The sequence below is a fragment of the Primulina eburnea genome, chromosome 3 (assembly GCF_022965805.1).
Source record: "Primulina eburnea isolate SZY01 chromosome 3, ASM2296580v1, whole genome shotgun sequence".
Lineage (NCBI taxonomy): Eukaryota > Viridiplantae > Streptophyta > Magnoliopsida > Lamiales > Gesneriaceae > Primulina > Primulina eburnea.
The window spans coordinates 26,189,066-26,209,907 of NC_133103.1; the positions used below are offsets into that span (position 1 = coordinate 26,189,066).

Sequence of the window (20,842 nt, forward strand, 5' to 3'; positions counted from 1 at the left end):
TCATTCTTTGGCTTCAACAACTCTTCATTTGGTGCCCAAGTAACCCCCGCATGTTGGCATAAAACAGTGATGAGAGAGGGGTGGAGAAGTCCACTCGGAGAGTTACCTCTTCCATAGTCGAGAATGGAATTTTGAAGCAATTGACCGAGATCAACTGTCTTCCCTGTCATAATGCAAAATGTGAGGATGGCCCTCTCCTTAATGACAGTAGTGGTGTGTTCGGTTGGCTTTATCCTAGCAGCAATGAAGGAATACCAATTTTTAGCAACAGTCTTCAGATCAGACTTTGCTAGGCTCAAGTGCACATCGTCCCTCATTCGCCAATCGGCTCCCTGTATACATATTGTTTGAAGAATACTGTTATAATCAACATGCTCATTTCTGTATTCTTCATAATCGTCGTGCATGATTTTAGGGAAGCCATATATCGTGTTGATTGTATGTGCATCATATCCTACCTGTTTACCTCGAACAAAAACTGTAAACCGATCATATCTAACCTTAAGGTTAGCGTAGAACTCTCTCACCAGTGATATTACAGCATCTTGTGGCTGTCTGCCAAATTCTTCCCACTGCCGAACCCTAAGCATTTGTTCAATTTGAGTATGAGGGGCACGAAGATCAAATCCCCTTTCTTTTATAATGCTTCGATTCAAAATCTTGCCATATTGCTCCTCCGCCTTCTCATCATAAAATCGACTCGCATCATAGTTCACAGTTGATGAGGATGAAGCACCCTTAAATTGTTTTCTTCTAGGTGGCATTTTGTCGAACACCTTCTCAACACAACTTTAATTCAACCCACTTCTCAAAATACAAGATTATTGCAATCCACCAAACTACTACTTCACAATATTCACACTTCAACAATGTACACAATAATCAATCAACAATATTTCCAAAATTAACAAGATGCTTCACCAAATGAATAATTTCCTTCCTTAGCAACAAACCCAACAAATTTCGAATTTATCCATAAATTTGCTATGAATTTGCTCACCTTGGGTGTGTTGAATTGTTTCTTGAAGAACAAAAACAAAGTTTTGTTCAAATTCTTGAAGAAATTTTGAAGCCCCTTTTTTCAACCCTAGGTTTGATTTTGAATTTGATGGAAAGAAATTAGGTATTTGATGGAATGAGTAAAGATTTGTAGGTTGTAGTGATGAATTTGTTGAAAGAAGAACAAAAATTTGGTGTGTTAGTTGTGTTTTGAGTAGGGATTTCGAAAATGGAAGTGAGGGTTCTTGAGAATGATTTTCTTCGAGTGTGGTGATGAATGGCCGAGTCTGTGTTTAAAAAGAGCGACCGCGGGTGCGGTGTTATAAGCACCGCGGGTGCGGTACATGTTCGGCAGTTCAGCGCAGGGGCGGTGTTATGAATACCGCGGGTGCGGTGTATGTTCGGCAGTTCAGCGCAGGGGCGGTATGCTAGGGAGCGCTGGTGCGCTGTGTTCTCGGCATTTGCATGCATTTCTCCATACTGCACGACCGCGGGTGCGGTGATGTTAGCACCGCGGGTGCGGTTGTGCTTTGGCACACCAAGCGCGGGTGCGCTGTCTTTGTACTGCGGGTGCACTCCTGCTTCGAATTTTCTTGTATTTTGAATGCACCTCAAGCATGGGTGCAGTGCACATGAGACTGCAGGGGCACTTCTGTTTCGTCAAAATATTTTCTTCTCAAATTTTCAGTCCTGAAAAGAAACAATTGAGATTCATTAAATTTGGGAAGATAAAATCACACATTATATCAAAAATACAAAACCACAAATAACATGATACAAAAATAAAACAACTCCGAAATAAAAATGCAAAAGAAACAAAAATTTGGGTTGCCTCCCAATAAGCGCTTGGTTTAACGTCATCAGCCTGACTTTCATCAGTCTACTTTGGTTCTCGCAGTGGGATGTTGTCCATGTGTCGCACTTCATTGCCAAAGTAATGCTTGACCCTCTGACCATTGACTTTGAATGTCTCGCCATTTTTGCATTTTAGTTCAATTGCACCATGTGGGTACATTGTTTCTACTGTGAATGGGCCAGACCATCTGGATTTTAACTTACCAGGAAACAACCTCAGTCGAGAATTGAATAATAACACCTGTTGCCCTGGTTCAAAGTCTCGTCGAAAAATTTGCTTGTCGTGCCATCTCTTGGTCTTTTCTTTGTATATCTTTGCATTCTCATATGCTTCATTCCTGAATTCTTCCATCTCATTCCACTGCAACATTCGTTGCTCGCCCGATGCTCCCATATCAAAATTTAGCTTTTTGATAGCCCAAAATGCCTTGTGCTCCAGTTCCAAAGGTAAATCACAAGCTTTCCCAAAGACCAACCTATAAGGTGACATCCCGATAGGTGTCTTGTATGCAGTCCTGTATGCCCATAACGCGTCATCTAGCTTGATCGCCCAATCCTTCCGGTTTGTCTTCACTGTCTTTTCTAATATTTGCTTTATCTCCCGGTTGGATATCTCTGCTTGCCCATTAGCTTGCCGGTGGTATGCCAGTGTCACCCTGTGCTTCACATCATACTTGGCCAATAGTGAGTTAAAAATTTTGTTACAGAAATGTGTACCTTCATCACTGATAATGGCTCTAGGCGTTCCAAATCTCGTGAAGATGTTCCTGTGGACAAACTTAACAACAACTCGAGCATCATTAGTTACGGTGGCAATTGCTTCCACCCATTTTGACACATAATCGACAGCAAGTAAAATGTATGATTGACCAAACGAAGATGGGAAGGGACCCATAAAATCAATACCCCAGACATCAAAGAGTTCCACCTCCAAAATATTTGTTAGTGGTAATTCATGTCGTCTAGAAATATTGCCAACTCTTTGGCATTTATCACATGACTTGACTAAAGTATAACTGTCTTTAAATAAATTAGGCCAATAGAAACCTGACTGTAATACCTTAGCTGTTGTTCTAGATGCCCCAAAGTGTCCACCGTAGGGTGAGGAATGACACTGCTCTAGAATAATACCCGCTTCTTCCTCAGCTACACATCGTCTGATTATTTGATCAGCGCATCTCTTGAACAAGAACGGATCGTCCCACAGGTAAAACTTGGCATCATGAAGAAATTTCTTCTTTTGATGATACGTTAAATCTGAAGGCAATTCTCCTGCAGCAAGGAAATTAGCTATATCTGCAAACCACGGATATGTAACACTTACCTTGAAAAGTTACTCATCTGGAAACGACTCGTTGATAGCTCCACCTTCAGTTCTTTCTTCCAACTCTAGTCGTGACAGGTGATCAGCCACCTGGTTCTCACAACCTTTCTTGTCTTTGACCTCAAAGTCAAATTCTTGAAGTAAGAGTATCCATCGTATCAACCTGGGCTTTGCATCCTTTTTGGCAAACAGGTAACGAAGAGCTGCATGGTCAGTAAAAACGGTTACCTTGGTGCCAATGAGATATGTTCTGAATTTGTCGAATGCAAACACCACTGCTAGCATCTCTTTTTCAGTAGTTGTGTAATTTTGTTGGGCTGCATTGAGTGTACGACTTGAATAGTAGTGGCTTTAAACATCTTGTCTCGCCTTTGTCCCAATGCTGCTCCCACAGCATAGTCGCTAGCATCGCACATGAGCTCAAAGGGCTCCTTCCAATCAGGTACTATCATGATGGGTGCTGAAATCATTGCTGCCTTGATTTTGTTAAATGCCTGCAAACAGTCATCGTCAAAAATAAATGTAGAATCTTTCTCTAATAAATTACATAAAGGTCTAGTAATTTTAGAGAAATCTTTAATATAACGACGATAAAACCCGGCATGTCCCAAGAAGCTTCTTATTCCTTTCACATTCTTCGGCGGTGGAAGATTTTCAATTGCCACAACTTTGGCCCTGTCAACTTCTATTCCTTTAGCTGAAATTTTGTGGCCAAGCACAATACCTTCTGGAACCATGAAGTGACATTTTTCCCAATTCAGAACTAGATTCTTAGCCTGACATATCTGCAAAACAAGCATTAAATTTTGCAAACAATGATCAAAAGATGTACCAAATACAGAAATGTCATCCATAAAAACCTCCATTATTTCCTCAACCATGTCAGAAAATATGGCCATCATACACCTCTGAAAAGTAGCAGGTGCATTGCATAGTCCAAATGACATTCTCCTGAAAGCAAATGTACCGTAAGGGCAAGTGAAGGTAGTCTTCTCCTGATCCTCCGGTGCTATGACAATCTGATTGTAACCTGAATAGCCATCTAGAAAGTAATAATAATGATAACCACCAACTCTATCAAGCATCTGGTCAATAAATGGAAATGGGAAGTGATCTTTCCTAGTAGCATCATTCAATTTCCTGTAGTCTATGCATACTCGCCAACCAGTCACTGGACGAGTTGAAATCAATTCATTGTTCTCATTTTTCACTACAGTTATTCCTCCCTTCTTAGGCACTACTTGTACTGGTGAAACCCATGAGCTATCAGATATAGCATAAATAACACCAGCATTTAACAATTTTAATACCTCAGCCCTCACAACCTCTTTCATTGCAGGATTAAGCCTTCTCTGATGATCAACATAAGGTGAATATGACTCATGCATCAAAATTTTATGCATACAAACAGTAGGGCTAATTCCCCTTATATCAGAAATTGTCCATCCTAGAGCAGATTTAAATTCTCTCAACACCCTCAACAATTTTTCTTTTTCAGTACAAGTAAGAAAAGAAGAGATGATTACTGGATATGTCGAATTTTCACCTAAAAATGCATAACAGAGGTGACTTGGAAGTTCCTTCAATTCAGGGGATACTTTTGGTACCTCTATACTTGCATCTTCAAGTAGTTCTACATTATGCACATCAATCTTTTCTTTAGGCAATGTATCGAGAACAAGTAACTCCTCTTGCACGTCCCAATCATCTTCATCCAGTATAGACGCCGATTCCAACAAGCATCTCTCCAAAGAATCTTTCGTCAATCTACCTGCACCAACATGAGATATACATGAATCAATTACATCAATACTATTACAAGTACTTACCTCATTTGGTTCTTTGATTGTGTTGTAGATGTTGAACATGACTTCTTCTCCACCTACTCTCAATGTAAGCTCACCCTTGTGCACATCAATCAAAGCTTTTCCGGTGGCCAAGAATGGCCTTCCAAAGATAAGTGGAGTGTCCTGATCTTCTTCCATATCTAGAATGACAAAATCAGCAGGAAATATAAATTTGTCTACCTTTACCAGAACATCTTCCACTATACCCCGTGGATATGTAAGTGATCTGTCAGCCAGCTGCAAGGTAATAGTGTTAGGCTTCACCTCGCCAAGCTCTAAAGTCCTGTAAATAAAAAAAGGCATTAAATTAATACTGGCACCTAAATCACATAAAGCTTTATTTATTCTAGAACCACCAATAACACAAGGAATAGTAAAACTCCCTGGATCTTTGAGTTTCTGTGGTAGTTTCCTTTGAAGTATGGCGCTACACTCTTCTGTCAACTTCACTGTCTCAAACTCATGCAACTTCCTCTTCTTTGACATCACATCTTTGATGAACTTTGCATAGTTTGGCATTTGTTCTAACGCATCAGCAAATGGAATGTTGATGTGAATCTTCTTGAAAATTTCCAAAAATTTGGCAAATTGCTCATCCAATTTCTTCTTTTTGAACCTCTGCGGATATGGAAGAATTGGCTTGAATACCGGAGGTTGTTCAACTTCAACATCAACTTTGGATCCCTCAGTTTCAACTTCTTCAACAGTCATCTCTTTCTCATCCTTCTCGTTGGAATTTTTACCTCCAAGTTCTTTTCCACTTCTCAAAGTCACAGCTTTGCATTGCTCCTTTGGATTCACTTCAGTATTACTTGGGAACTGACCTTTATTTTGATCTTTCAATGCATTAGCTAATTGACCAATTTGTGTCTCCAATGACTTCATTGTGGCTCCCATATTTCACATGTGAGTTTCCATGCCATCAAGACGAGATTCAGTCCTAGCCATTCTTTTACTCGATTCTACAACAAATGTCCCAACTAATTCCTCAAGTGAAGGTTTTCCTTCTCCCTTTGATGCATTGAACCCCGGTGGAGGATTCAAAACATTCTTATTATTAGCATATGAAAAATTCTCGTGATTTCTCAAACCCGGATGATAAGTGTTAGGGGGAGGGTTACTTCGATATCCTCCATAACCACCAAAATTCCTATTGTTGATATAATGAGCCTCATCAGGAATATGTGGTTCCTCAGTGACAACAGATGCATTTTCAACCTCTGATGTACTAGCCTTGTTCATTGCTGCAATTTGAGTTGTTAAAGCTGAAACTTGAGCTGTGAGTGATGTAATAGGATCTATGGCATAAATCCCAGCTTGCTTCTTCACTCCTGATCTTTCAGTCGGCCACTGATAACTGTTAATGGTCATCTGTTCAAGCAAATCATATGCTTGATCGGGTGATTTGGCAAATATTGTGCCACCAGCTGCTGCATCAACAGTGCCTCTTGTTTGTCCATTCAAACCAATGTAAAATAATTCAATCTGTACCCAATCTTCAAAACCATGGTTTGGACACCTTCTCAGCAACTCCTTATACCGTTCCCATGCCTCATATAGTTGCTCAAAATCAGTCTGCCTAAAAGTACTTATCTCAATTTTCAACTGTGTAGACTTCGCAGGTGGGAAATATTTTGCAAGAAACTTAGTTGCTAAATCCTGCCAGGTAGTGATACTCCCCAAAGGAAGCGATTGGAGCAATCCTCTTGCTTGGTCCCTAAGAGAAAAAGGAAACAAACGCAATCGAATTATATCATCAGAAACACCATTTATTTTTGCCGTGTCAGTAATTTCAAGGAATGTTCTGAGATGTAAATGAGGATTTGCAGTAGCGGCTCCCCCAAACTGATTCTGTTGAACCATGTTTATCAACGCAGGCTTGAGCTCAAAGTTGTTTGCATTAATCGTTCCTCGTGCTATACCAGAATAATGAGCATTCAATACCGGCCTAAAATGATCTCGGATGGGTATTGCAGGGGGTGGATTTTCATTGTCTCTGTTTTCAGCCATTGCTAGAATCTCTTCTCTTCTTGCCTTTCTTAATCTTCTTGCGGTTCTTTCGATTTCAGGATCTAAGATAAGCAAGTCAGGATTTTGCGATCTTCGCATGCACTGTCAAACAAAGACAATAAACAAATCAATGTTCAATGTAATACAATAAAAACAGCTCTAAATTAAAATCTAGACTAATTGGTAACAATACTAATATAAATTCAAATTTTACACTCCCCGGCAACGGCGCCAAAAACTTGTTGCGTTTTTCTTTAATGCTCGCAAGTGCACGACGTCAAGTTATAGTAAAATGTAATTTCGAGTACAAGTGTCGATCCCACGAGGAATGTATTTCTAAATTTATATTAATGCTTGTAATTAAAATAGTCTCGATTTTATTTAGTATATTCACTTAACAGAGTTGATTATACCAATGACTAGAATTGAAAATAAATTTAATTGTAGCAACAAACAGATTTGAACAATAGAATAAAAGATCTAGAGGTTTGACTTCACGCAACTATCCACCATGTGATATGTTTGTGTAGCTATATTATAATTGTCCTTCTTATTCATTAGCCAAGAATTCTATAATTATCTGCTCCCTCTCTCGAGTGCTAAGTAGATACTAATTATCTAACAAAGGATTGCAACGTCTCCGTCAACAATCGATAATTAAATAACAAAACAAGCACTAAATTCTTTTAATGGCTTCCATAGCAATATATGTCCTCTCGAATTATATAAATACCATCGATGTATTTTTCCCTTTCTTGATTATAAATTTCCTTTTTCAAGTGATAATTTATAACATACAAATCATTCAAGATATGGCCAGTAAAACGAAAGCATTAAGATTGGAAAAACACAAATAAACAATAAAGACAACTTATATAGCATAAATCATGAATCTCAACACATGGTTTCTAGTTTTGTTCCATCATTCCTCTAGAATTAAGATTTAGTTCATAATAATGAAAATAAAACAACAACACATAAATCTTAAACAAGACATATCAAAATAAAAGTAAAAATAAAAAAAGAAAGAATTTAGAACAAAAGTTTTGGAGTGTATGAAGTTTTTGTCCAAAGATGTGCAAGAACTTGTTGAAGATGATGATTTTGATCTTCAACTCTTTTCTTTGTAGCCTCCACCCTTTTCCTAGCTTCTCTCCCTATACCCTAGATGATGAAAAAGAGACCCTTTTATAGTCTAGACAAGATATCCCACATAGTACACCATTTTCCCCTTCTTTTCTTCAAAGTCCACAAAGTTTCACAATTTCCGGAATGGTGTTTGTGCATGACCGCGGGTGCGGTAATATAAGGACCGCGGGTGCGGTGCCCTTTTGACTAAAACTCCTCCTGCTCTTCTGGTGAGACCGCGGTTGCGGTCATGCCTCAGAGAACAGCGCGGGTGCGCTCTTGTGAACACCGCGGGTGCGGTGTTGCTTCGTGTATCTTTGTCCTTTGCACCTTCTAATTCATCACTATATCACTCAAAACTCTCATTTCTACTCTTCCAAACTACAATAACAAAAACAACAACATATCAAATAAAACCTGCTCAAGAATCACAAAATTCCAATTTAAAAACAAGTAATAAAAGTACAATAAATTGCACTTATCAGTAATCCTACATCATTCCCAATTAACAGGATATCATCAACATAAAGTACCAGGAATGTCACTACACTCCCACTAACTTTCTTTTACACGCATGGTTCCTCAAGATTTTTAGCAAAACCAAATTCCTTGATAGTGCTATCAAATCTGAGGTTCCAACTCCTTGACGCCTGCTTGAGACCATATATTGATCTCTGAAGTTTTCATACCTTATGCTCACTTCCTACTGATAATACCTTCCCATCCGCCCCAAGCTTTCTTTTGTTATAGATTCTCGTTCACGATTCACACCACAATCAACTCGATCAAACGCAAACAAATCATTTAGTATTGCGAAAAAAGAAATGCACTTGAGGATTACGTGGTTTGGCTTGAATCGCCTACGTCCACGGGGGAACTCGCCAATCACTTTATTAATCAAATAAAAGAATCGAAACTTACACTCACAAGAGAACAATAGTCAATAAATTGAATCACAATTGAAAGATTCTCTCCTCTCAAATATTCTCAATCTTCCTTATGCTATCCATGCATTCTCTCCTCTCCTGAGTTCCTTTCTTTTTTTATGTTGTGTCATTGTTGCTTCTTTTCTGGTCTATATAAGTCGACCAGCTGAATACATTTCCGAAGCTTGTTGCTAACTGATTTCGGTTATGGCCGTTAACCATCCTCAGCATTTCCTTGGTGTATTCCATCGGATACTGACCTTGGTAGTCATTACCCGATCCAACAATCTCCACCTTGACTCCAAGGTTGGCGGTTCTCCTTCCTGTTATTCGCTTAACTCCAAGCTACTGCCTTTATCAAGTTCATGCAATGCACGAACTTATTCTGTGGCAATGGTTTTGTCATCATATCTACTGGATTCTCCTTTGTATCAATTTTCTCTACTTGGACTTCTCCCTTTGATATAATATCCTTCACAAAATGCAGCTTTACGTCAATGTGCTTGAACCTTTCATGGTACACTTGGTGATTTGACAGATGTATCGCACTTTGATTATCACAATGCACCACAACCTTGTCTTGTTTCACACCTAGCTCAGACACCATTCCTTTCAACCATAGTGTGTCCTTGATTCCTTCAGTCAGAGCTATGTGTTCAGACTCTCTCGTTGACAGTGCTACCACGGATTGAGAGTTAGCTTTCCAACTAACTGATGTACCATACATAGTGAAAGTGAAGCCTGAAATGGATTTTCTTGTGTCTATGTTTCCAGCGAAGTTTGAGTCTACATACCCAATAATGGGATTTTCCTGGTTACATATTTTCTTAAACATTAATCCAACGTCTGAAGCTCCCTTCAAGTATTTGAACACTCCCTTTAAAGCATGCCAGTGAGCTTCACCTGGAATGGCCATGTATCTTGACACCACACTCATGCTGTAGGACAGATCTGGTCTGCTACAAACCACTCTGTACATTATACTTCCAACTCCACTGGCATCAGGGATGTGTGACATGTCTCTTAGTTGGTCTTCAATAGCAGGTGATTGTTTCTTGGACAGTTTCAGTGATTGATACAGAGGTATACCAACGGGTTTTGATTCATGCATGTTGAATCTTCGGAGGACTTTGTGGATGTATGAGTTTTGGCACAAGAATAGTTTGTTTTCCTTCCTGTCTCTTACAATTTCCATTCCTAAAATTTGTCTGGCTTCTCCTAGATGCTTCATGTCAAATTCTGAGCTCAGAAGTTGTTTAATAGCTTCCATGTAGATCTTGCTTGTGTTGGCAACAAGCATATCATCAACATACAATAGTAGATAAGTTTTAATCTCATTTTCTTGCTTGTAGATGTACACACAGTTGTCATAGCTACATCTTCTGAAGTTATTGTTCAGCATGTATTCATCAAAACTTTTATACCATTGCCTTGGACTTTGCTTGAGTCCATAAAGAGATTTTGCAAGTAGGCACACCTTACCACTGCTTCCTTGGCTGACAAAACCTTCAGGTTGACTCATATAGATAGTTTTTTCTAGTTCCCCATGTAAGAAAGCAGTCTTGACATCAAGCTATTCATGTTCAAGGTTTAATTGGACTGTCAATGCTAGTATCAACCTGATGGATGAATGTTTATCTTCAGGGGAGAAGATTTCATTGAAGTCTACTCCTTGTTGTTGTGAGAAGCCTTTCACAACCAGGCATGCTTTGTATCTAGTCTTTTCTTCATTAGGAACGCCTTGTTTCACTTTATATATCCATTTGCATCCGACCACTCGTTGATTCTTGGTTCTGTCCACTAGCTTCCAGGTTTTGTTTGTGTACAAGGATGTCATTTCTTCATTCATGGACTTAATCCACTTCTGTCTTTCTTTCCCTGAAACAGCTTCTTTGTATGAGAATGGTTGATCATGTTCCAGCTGTTCTGCCAGAGCCAATGCATAGTAGATCATATCGGCCTGACCAAACTTGTCAGGTGATCTTATTTCCCTTATTTGTCTGTCTCTTGCCAATTTTTAGGATGCCAGATCGTGGTCCGTTTGAGATGTTCAATCATTTTGTTCCAGGTTTTGGTCCTGATTTGTATCATTTTCATTGGTTGTGATGTCTATTGGATGCTCCACCTCGACTTGTACTCCATCTGTTATCAGTTCATTCTGTCCAGTGCCGTTGGATCTCAGCTTGTATCCCATTTTGGACTCATCAAAGGTTATGTCTCTTGTATAGAAACACTTGGTATCTGTGCTCTCTAGATTCCATACTTTGTAACCTTTGACTCCTTCGGGGTAGGCTATGAAAATGCACCTCTTTGCTCTTGGTTCTAATTTATCTTGTTTGACGTGAGCATAGGCAAGGCACCCAAATACTCTCAACTTTGAGTAATCTGTTGGAGTTTTATTCCAGAGTTCCATAGGTGTTTTGAAATTGATGGCACTGGAAGGGCATCTGTTAATTAAGTAACAAGCAGTGGTAATATTTTCTACCCACAAAACCTTTGGAAATCCAGCATTTAGCATCATACATCTTACTCTTTCCATAAGGGTGCGATTCATTCTTTCAGCCAAGCCATTTTGTTGGGGAGTTCCGGGTACAGTCAGGTGCCTTGTGATCCCTTTTGATTTGCACAGGTCTTTGAATTGCTGTGACACAAACTCTAGTCCATTGTCTGTTCTAAGATACTTTAGTTTCAAGTCTAATTTGTTTTCAGTCAAAATGATCCATTCTCTGAACTTGGTTAGTGCCTCATCTTTAGCTTTAAGCACAAATATCCAGACCCTTCTTGTGAAGTCATCGACTATGGACATGAAATACCTTCCTCCAGCATGTGTTGGGTTTCTCGAGGAACCCCATAAAAATCTGAATTTACATATTCAAATGGCCTGGTTGTGTTGTGAGTTCCCCTTTTGAAGCTCACTCTTTTAGCTTTTTCAAGGATGCAAGATTCACACATGTATAAGTTTAGGATCTGGTCTCCGCAGAGTAAGTTTTGCTTGGATAAGTGAATTAATCCTTGCTCACTGACATGTCCCAGCCTGAGATGCCACAATTTTGATGCATCAGAATTGGTTTGTGCTGCAGCAGACCTGTCTACTACTGTGGTGCCTTGTAGTATGTACAATAAGTTTCTTTTGTGTCCTTTCATGACCACTAATGACCCCTTCTGAATTGTTAGCATGCCATTTACAGATTTGAAATTGTAGCCATTTGTATCAAGTGTCTCCAATGAGATTAAATTTCTCTTGAGATCAGGAACAAATCTCACCTGAGTCAGTAACCTTTCCATTCCATCATGCATCTTGAGTCTTATAGTACTAATGCCCTTCACTTTGCATGATATATCATTTCCCAGCAACACTAAGCCTTCTTCTGCTTCGGTGAATGTCTCAAACCAGGATCTAGTGGGGCACATATGAAATGAACACCCTGAATCAAGAATCCAATCACTGCAAGGGCTCTGATCTGTGACAGCCAGTACTTCGGCTGAGTCATAGCCATCACATGCTAATGCAGCTTCATCTCTTTCTTTTGATTTGTCTTGTGTCACGCCCCGAGTCCGAAGCGTCGGTGACATCTGGCATTGTTTAACAATTATATTGCAAACAATAAAACCTCGTATCAAATCAAACCAGTCTTTTTCATAAATAAAGTATTGTCTTACAATGACAATGAAACAAATATACATCAGAGTTGCGAAATGCGGAAAACTTAATCAAAAGGGATAACTTGATTCTTGCTCTTGATCATCGATCACCAACCCCAGAAAGCTTCCTGCTCCTCCTCATTTATTTGTTGTTCATTTTTATCTGAAATTGTAAGGGGTGAGTGTTTTTGGGAAAACACTCATCAAGTGGGGGTCGATCGATTCCAAAGATATATATAGAACTTAATTCTTTAAAACAATTCTTTAACAATCTTTCAAATCTTATTAACTTTAACTCATCATATCGAAATGAACAAATATGAGACAGATAATTCAGAATGAATCAGATTTTTCAGAACGGTTCAGAAACAGATCAGATTATAACAAACGGAACACTGTTACTCATCTCATTTCCATGGTCAAATTGTCCCCAATATGTTACTCCTCTAAGGGGTGAGGCCAGAACTCGATTTTATACCCACCGGTGGGGGCCAGACAGAAATGGTTTTATACCCACCACTGGGGCAAAACAAAAATGGTTTTATACCCACCATTGAGGGCCAGACAGAATCACAATTCTCGTCCCATTTCAAATTTAATCATAACAGTGTAACAAAGATTTCAGAAGTAACAGACAGAACTTTTCAGATTTCACAGTTTCATACGGACACAGCGGAATCAAAGAATTTCGAAGCATAGAAGAGAACACATTATCGATCGAAATTTTAAACAGTACAGATAGCAATTTTCAAAAATGAAGACACACATACATGCATGTCATGATATACATATTCAAGTTTAAAAATACAAACGAATATATATCAAAAGCCCACTTATAGAATTTGCAGATTTTTATACAACACGTCTTCTCAAAAATCGGGCATCACTTCGGCGTAACTTTAATGAATGCTATTGTTGATCGAGCAACACTTCGACGCAAGGTTCTTGTACTGGACTGCACGAACTTTCCTTCTTTCTTCCTTGCTTGCTTGGCCGAAATTTTGGAGAGTGAGGGGAAGAGAGAGCCGAAATTTGAGAGGTGTTTTTGAAGTGTTTTCCATTCAACCCTTAAGTGCTATTTATAGAGAAATTTCAGCCTTTTGAATACCCCATGGCCGAAACTTAGGGTCCAAGGTTAGTCATAATTGTAGTCCCACAATCCCATGCATTCCTCAAATCCAAGACTAGTCATAATTATAGTCCAAAATCCCATGCATTCTTCAAGAGTCACCTTGAACATTTCAAGGGTTATTTCTTACACCATGAATTTGTCCTAACCCTTAGCTCATCCCTTAGCTTCTACCTTGGTTTTCTCAAAGGTTAATTCTTGCACATTTAATTTGTCCAAACCCTTGGCTCAACTTATAGCTCCCTTTTTGGTCTTGTTATGACAAACTTGGTTGAGCTGCTTTGAGCTGAAAGATCGAGTCCTTGAGCTGGGGTTTTACTCCTCACGTGACAACTCTTTGATGGAAGCGGTTATTTGCAATTCGGCCTCCTGTTGAGCTAATCCCCGAGCTCTGAAACTACCTCCTCAAGTTATATTAGCTGAAAATCTAAGTTCATATTTAAGATTATAATTAGAATGAAAGTGTTCTGATATTAGATTAAACTAAATTTTAAGCTTGTATATTTCTTACCTGATTTACTTTGGATCGGAAAATCCCGGGTTCTCACATCTTGCCAATGCTTCTTCTTTTCGGGGCAATTTATTTTGATATGCCCTTCTTTATGACATTGAAAACATCTATATTTAGTTTTACTTTTGGATCTTGAGTGTTTTATTTCATTTCTTGAAGGCCTTTTATCAGTTCTCCCTCGAATTGCAAGGCTTTCTCCTTGCATGTGTCCATTAGATTGAATCTTCTTTTGTAATTCCTTGGATTGCACTGTTGATTGTACTTCTTCCAGGGAGATCGTCTGTTCTCTGCCATATAGCATGGCATCCCGAAGAATTTCATATGAGCTTGGGAGAAGGTTTAATAATAACAGTGCCTTGTCTTCATTCTCCAACTTCACATCTATATTCTCAAGATCATCCAAAATCTTGATAAATTCATTTATTTGGGTCGAAACCCTTTTATCTTCCGAGATATTGAAAGAATATAGACGTTGCTTCATGTACAGTCGGTTGGCAAGAGACTTCGTCATGTACAAGTGTTCTAGCTTGTTCCACATGGCTGCTGCAGAGGGTTCTTTTGACACTTGCCTGAGAGGCTTATCACCTAGGCATAGAATGATGGCACTATGTGCTTTGGCAAGAATTTGTATCTTCTCTTTAGAATCATCTGGCATCGCTTCTTCTCCCTTTAGTGCTTCTATCAGCCCCTGTTGAATTAGTATTGCTTTCATCTTGATTCTCCACAGCCCGAAGTCATTGCTTCCCGAGAATTTCTCGATATAAAGTTTCATCGAACTCATCCTTCTTGATCTTCATGGTAATGGCTTCGTTATTCCTGGTTCCCACAGACAGCGCCACTTGTTATAGATTCTCGTTCACGATTCACACCACAATCAACTCGATCAAACACAAAAAATCATTCAGTATTGAGAAACAAGAAATGCACTCGAGGATTACGTGGTTCGGCTTGAATCGCCTACGTCTACGGGAGAACTCGCCAATCACTTTATAAATCAAAAACAAGAATCGAAAGTTACACTCACAAGATAACAATAGTCAAGAAATTGAATCACAATTGAAAGATTCTCTCCTCTCAAATATTCTCAATCTTCCTTGTGCTATCCTTGCATTCTTTCTTCTCCTGAGTTCCTTTCCTTTTTTCTGTTGTGTCATTGTTGCTTCTTTTCTGGTCTATATAAGTCGACCAGCTGAATACATTTCCCAAGCTTGTTGCTAACTGATTTCTGTTATGGCCGTTAACCATCATTAGCATTTCCTTGGTGTATTCCATCGGCTACTGACCTTGGTAGTCATCACCCGATCCAACATCTTTCGTAGATCCATTTGCATTATATGGGAACGATTCCCTTAGGTGGATCCACTAATATCCAGACTTGGTTTGAATACATAGTGTAATGCCCGGTTACTCGTACAAATGATAATAATGTGTTTATGTCATTTAATATATAGTTATTTAGCTCATTATGTTTTACATGTTGATTGAGGTATCGATATTGAGATTGAGTATGATTTCTAGATTGTCCATGATGTATTGAGAATGAATATGTGTCTGAATAGTAATAGTAAGATGTGTAGGCAGAAGTAGTGTAATGAAGTTGATAGGAAATGAGATGAAAATATGGTAATTCTTACGAGTTTTAGCATAATCATTTGAATATTGATGCAAATTGTGTGAGGCTATAACCATTAGAAAGCTAAGATATAATGCTACAACTTTCATGTTTTGGGTTTTGTCCAAATCATTGTAGAAGACAAGCCAAAAGTGTCCCGAAGTGTGTCGTGTGTATCATCATTCCTTCACTGACACATGTTGGGAGAATAAGCATAACATTTTACTCAGACCTTCAAATGACATGAAACTAGTTGGAGATTCAAGTTAATACATAGGGCTACAACTTTCATGTTTACCCCTTTTTCAGATTACGAAAGGATGAAACGTTTTTGGAGCGATTTTTGATGAAACAGTGTGCAGATCCGAAACTTGCGCGCCCGGGCCGAGGTGAATGTCCGCCCGGGCAGACCTGCACAGAAAATAAAAATTTTAGGGCCGAGATTTACCTGCCCGGGCGGTAAAAGACGTCCGCCCGAGCTCCGCCTCATGTATAAAAAGACAAGTATCGACTTTTTCAAGCATTCCTACCATTCTTACCTTCATTTACAGCAAGAACATGAAGCGAAACAAGATTTCTTCTTACCAAAAGCTTCCTTCTTCATTCTTTTCATCATTTTGAAGTTAGAATTAAGTTCTTCATCACAAGAACTTCCTAAAGGTGTAATTTTTCTTCTTCTTTAGTTGTTCAACATGTATAGGGGTAAGTTTCACCTTGTCTAGAAATATTAACTGAAAAATTGGTTTATTGACAGCATAGGACTGATAAACATCATCTCAAACAAGTATTCGTACGCTTGGACTGTAAGTTGGCATGTTCTTGATGTAATACATGAGTAATATTATGATTTCAAATATTTCTCGTTGTTTATTACTATATGTACATTGTTAGTATCTTAGTTTTGAAAACATAGCACCATATTCCATTGTTATATATTAAATATGAAAGGAACTCATGAATATTGAAGATGGGTGTTATGTAATGAACATGAAAAGAAAAGGATTGATTTTTTTTTACATGATCTAGAGCTTGTTGACATCATGAGTGGTTTTAAGTCCACCAAATCCTTTGGCCAATATATGTTCATGGGGCGTGGGGTTGCCAAAGGTTGATCCCTGACGTCCAACACAGTAGTAGCTATATAATAAAGCAATCACGGTAGCACAGTTCAACTAATGAGGCTCAAGTACAAAAATGAAGATGAATATATGATATGATATGACATGGTTTAAAGATTCATTGTTGTCACGACTTGATATGTATGTTCCTTCGATGCATATTGATACATACAAGTGCCAACTTATTGAGTTTTATAAACTCACGTAGCTCATGTATTACAGGATCAGGTAGTGAAGAGACATAGGATGCCGGTTCGCCAATGGATGCTTGTGACGTGCCTCACCTCGACAAGAACCGGGGCTTATTATTGTATAGCTTCCGCATATGTATTGTACTAAAATATGTCGGGGTTTGAATAGGTTTTACGATATTTACGATGATACAAAGTATGCTTGTATATGAGAATATGTATTTGTATAACCATATGCTGTATGGTTGTGTATGAAAATATAGTTGATGTTGTTGTATATATGGTATTGCTTGAGTTTTTGGTTTAAACAAAAATGTAGGGACATCATGTCAAAAATTTTATAAACCGTCAAATTGATGCCCTTGTTTGATTTTCTTTATACTATAGGTATATCATTCAAACCCTATTTTGATTATGGTAATTATGCTAAATATAGAGTAAGGGTGTGACACGTAGAGTCCATTTCAGACTGCATGGCTTCAAGCCATTTGGATGAATCAGTATAAGATATTGCTTCTTTGAAGTTCATTGGATCACATCCAACACAAGGCTCATCATGGCCTTGTTCATGAAGGTGGTCTCATATCTGATAACATGATAACAAGGATCACATGCTAAGTATATCTTGCATGTGGTCTAATAACCCTATCAGACCTTCTAGGAGCTTGTACTTCAACTACTGGTTGTTGGGGATTAGGTTCAACTTCTACAGTTGAGGGAGTATCTTGAATTTCTTCAAGTTCTATCATCTTGCCTTTTTCTATCTAATAGAAATTCATTTTCCAAAAAGGTGACATTTCTTGAAACAAACAATTTTGCTTCATTGGTATGATAGAAATAATATCCAACAAAATTCTTTGGATATCCTACAAAGTAGCACAAAGTGGATCTATTGTTCAATTTGTCTCCCACTGTCTGCTTCACGTAAGCAGGACATCCCCATATTCTCATGTAAGAATTTTTGGGAGTTTTTCCCATCCATATCTTATATGGTGTTTTATTCACTGCTTTAGTATGGACATTATTCAATAATGTTGCCGCAGTTTCAAGCGCAAAGCCCCAAAACGATGTAAGCAACTCAGTGAATCTCATCATGGATCGAACCATGTCCAACAAGGTTCGATTACGACGTTCAGAAACACCATTCAATTGTGGTGTTGTTGGTGGATTCCACTGTGAGAGAATCTCATTCTCTTTTAGATAACCCAAAATTCAGCACTTAAGTATTCTCCACCTCGATCAGATCGAAGTGTCTTAATACTTCTTTCCAGCTGATTTTCTACTTCAAATATGAATTCTTTGAACTTTTCAAATGCTTCAGATTTTTGTTTTATCAAATAAACACACCCATACCTCGAATGGTCATCAGTAAAGGTAACGAAGTAGGATTGCCCATATTTTGTGCTAAGACTTAGTGGGCCACAGACGTCTGTGTGGATCAAATCCAGTAGACCATGCGCACGTTCCACGTTTCCATCGAATGGAGTCTTTGTCATTTTTCATTTTAACAGGATTTACAAGTAGGTAGAGAATTTATGTCTGACAAGTCAAACATGCATTCTCCCACTAGTTTGTGCATCCTTCTTTGAGAAATGTGACATAGTCTAGTGTGCCATATTTGTGTGGGATTCAGATCATCTAAATTTTTTTTGTTTGTTGTTGAAATCATGTTTACTTAGACATACACTTATCATTTCAAGAACATTTCTGGCGCATATAATTTTTTATGTCCGGACTTCTTGCAATGAACTAAATATGTTCTGATTCATCGGGCTTTGTATGCCCTTTAAGTGTCCTTCAGAGTTTGCCTCTTATTAGGTTTGTTTTTCTTGTGAGGGGCAGAACATTTCTTTTCCTTACCTTGTGGGCCATTTTTGTCTGGCAAGAAGCCCATTACAAAAACAACAATTCCTTGTTTTATGGTGATCTCATAAGTCTTAAACATATTGACTAGCTCTTCAAGGCTATCATCTATCTTATTCAAATTGAAGTTCACCATAACCTCGTCAAATGAGGAAGACAAAGACAACAAATTGATGTTATCTAGTAACTCGTTAGGAATCACATATTCCAGGCCCACTATATTCTCAATAAGCCCAATCATATGTACACCACGCTCATGGGCCAGAGCCCCATCTTGCATGCATGTATTCATGAGCTTTTAAAATGGTTTGCATCACTGTACGAGTTTCATGTACCATGCAACTCTTGCATGTGTATTTGAATGTCAGCAGCATTCAACATTTCCTCAAACTGTCCCTACAGTTCTTTTGACATAGAAGCGAGCATGTTACACTTTAGCTTGTATACTATGGTCCTACCATCTTGCATGCTTTGTCAGTTCTGCAGGACTGACAATAGTGTGTATGCAACTTTCTCTGAATTCAGAACAATTTCCCAACCAGTCATGAAAATTAGATTCGGTTAGCTTGTTAATAACATAAATGTATTACGTGACGAAATCGAAAATATACTGATATGGAAACAGAAAAATGGTTGCTGATAATTTTAAAATAACTCTAAGATATAAAATATGGAGTTTATTTTATAAATATCCCTCCCACTATTTTGACATTTACACCACCCTCTGATGAAAAAGGGAAATCGTATTTCCTTAGTGGACATGTAGAGTCCAATTAGTCAATTATAATCCCGAATAATATCAGCCAATTATAATTTCTAAAAGGTAGAATCCATTTGCATCCCGATGCAACCTCTGCGTGTTTTGCCTCACGTTTAATAAGGACACAATAATATGACGTCATTTATTTTCGCGTGTCAAACCAACCCATCAATGTTGAATTGTAGTAGACGGTCGCCATGAGTTCCCCCAATAATATGAGCCGAAGTCATGGGAGTTTCACTCAATTCACATCATATGTCCGGTGGAAGTCACAGCTTTCCGGCATCTAGACATCCCCAATAATATGAGCCAGACACTATCTGCGGGTAGCGATCAACATGCAACCACGGTTGATGGAAGGTAAGAAAAAATTAAACTCTTTTAATTTTTACTTTTTTGGTTTGATATAAATTTTGAATCATATTCAAAATAAGAGATTTTAATTTAAAATTTGTCTCATCATTTTAATTTAAAATCTTGTGCCATGAGTTTGTATGTTTGCCGGATTCATGCAAATATATTATCTAATAATATACATACATGTATACTACTATATATCGCATATATCATAATATTACATTCAACAATAAATAAAGATAATCGATCACCAACACTATTAGATCCATGTGAGCCAGACATGAATCCAGGTCCAAAACCTAGGTGAATGCAGGGATGCAAATGCAACTATTACAAGAGCTTCCAATATTTTACATGTCTTCATCTTGTGCATCGAGCCCACCATCTTCAGTCTTGATCTCCCACTATTTCTAATAATTACATTTAAATAGCCATGGTATATAAGGGATACATCTCATTAGGGATGTAAATGAACCGAACTGTTCGCGAGCTTTTCGGATCTCGGCTCGTTAAAAAGCTCGTTCGGGCTCGTTCGTTAAGCTTATCGAGCCAAGCCCGGGCCTTATTTTG

General features: G+C 38.4%; 1 protein-coding gene across 1 annotated transcript; it reads right to left on the minus strand.

Moving 5' to 3' along the window:
• Positions 1–1,879: 1,879 nt before the first annotated feature.
• LOC140827184 (uncharacterized) lies at positions 1,880–2,344 on the minus strand. Its single transcript, XM_073189802.1, has one exon. The coding sequence runs from the start codon at positions 2,342–2,344 to the stop codon at positions 1,880–1,882; it is 465 nt and encodes a 154-aa protein (XP_073045903.1).
• Between the last annotated feature and the right edge of the window lie 18,498 nt (positions 2,345–20,842).

What these genes read in the sequence shown, in the direction of transcription:
- LOC140827184 (XM_073189802.1), bottom strand. Translation starts at nt 2,344, where the DNA reads ATGTCACCTTATAGGTTGGTCTTTGGGAAAGCTTGTGATTTACCTTTG.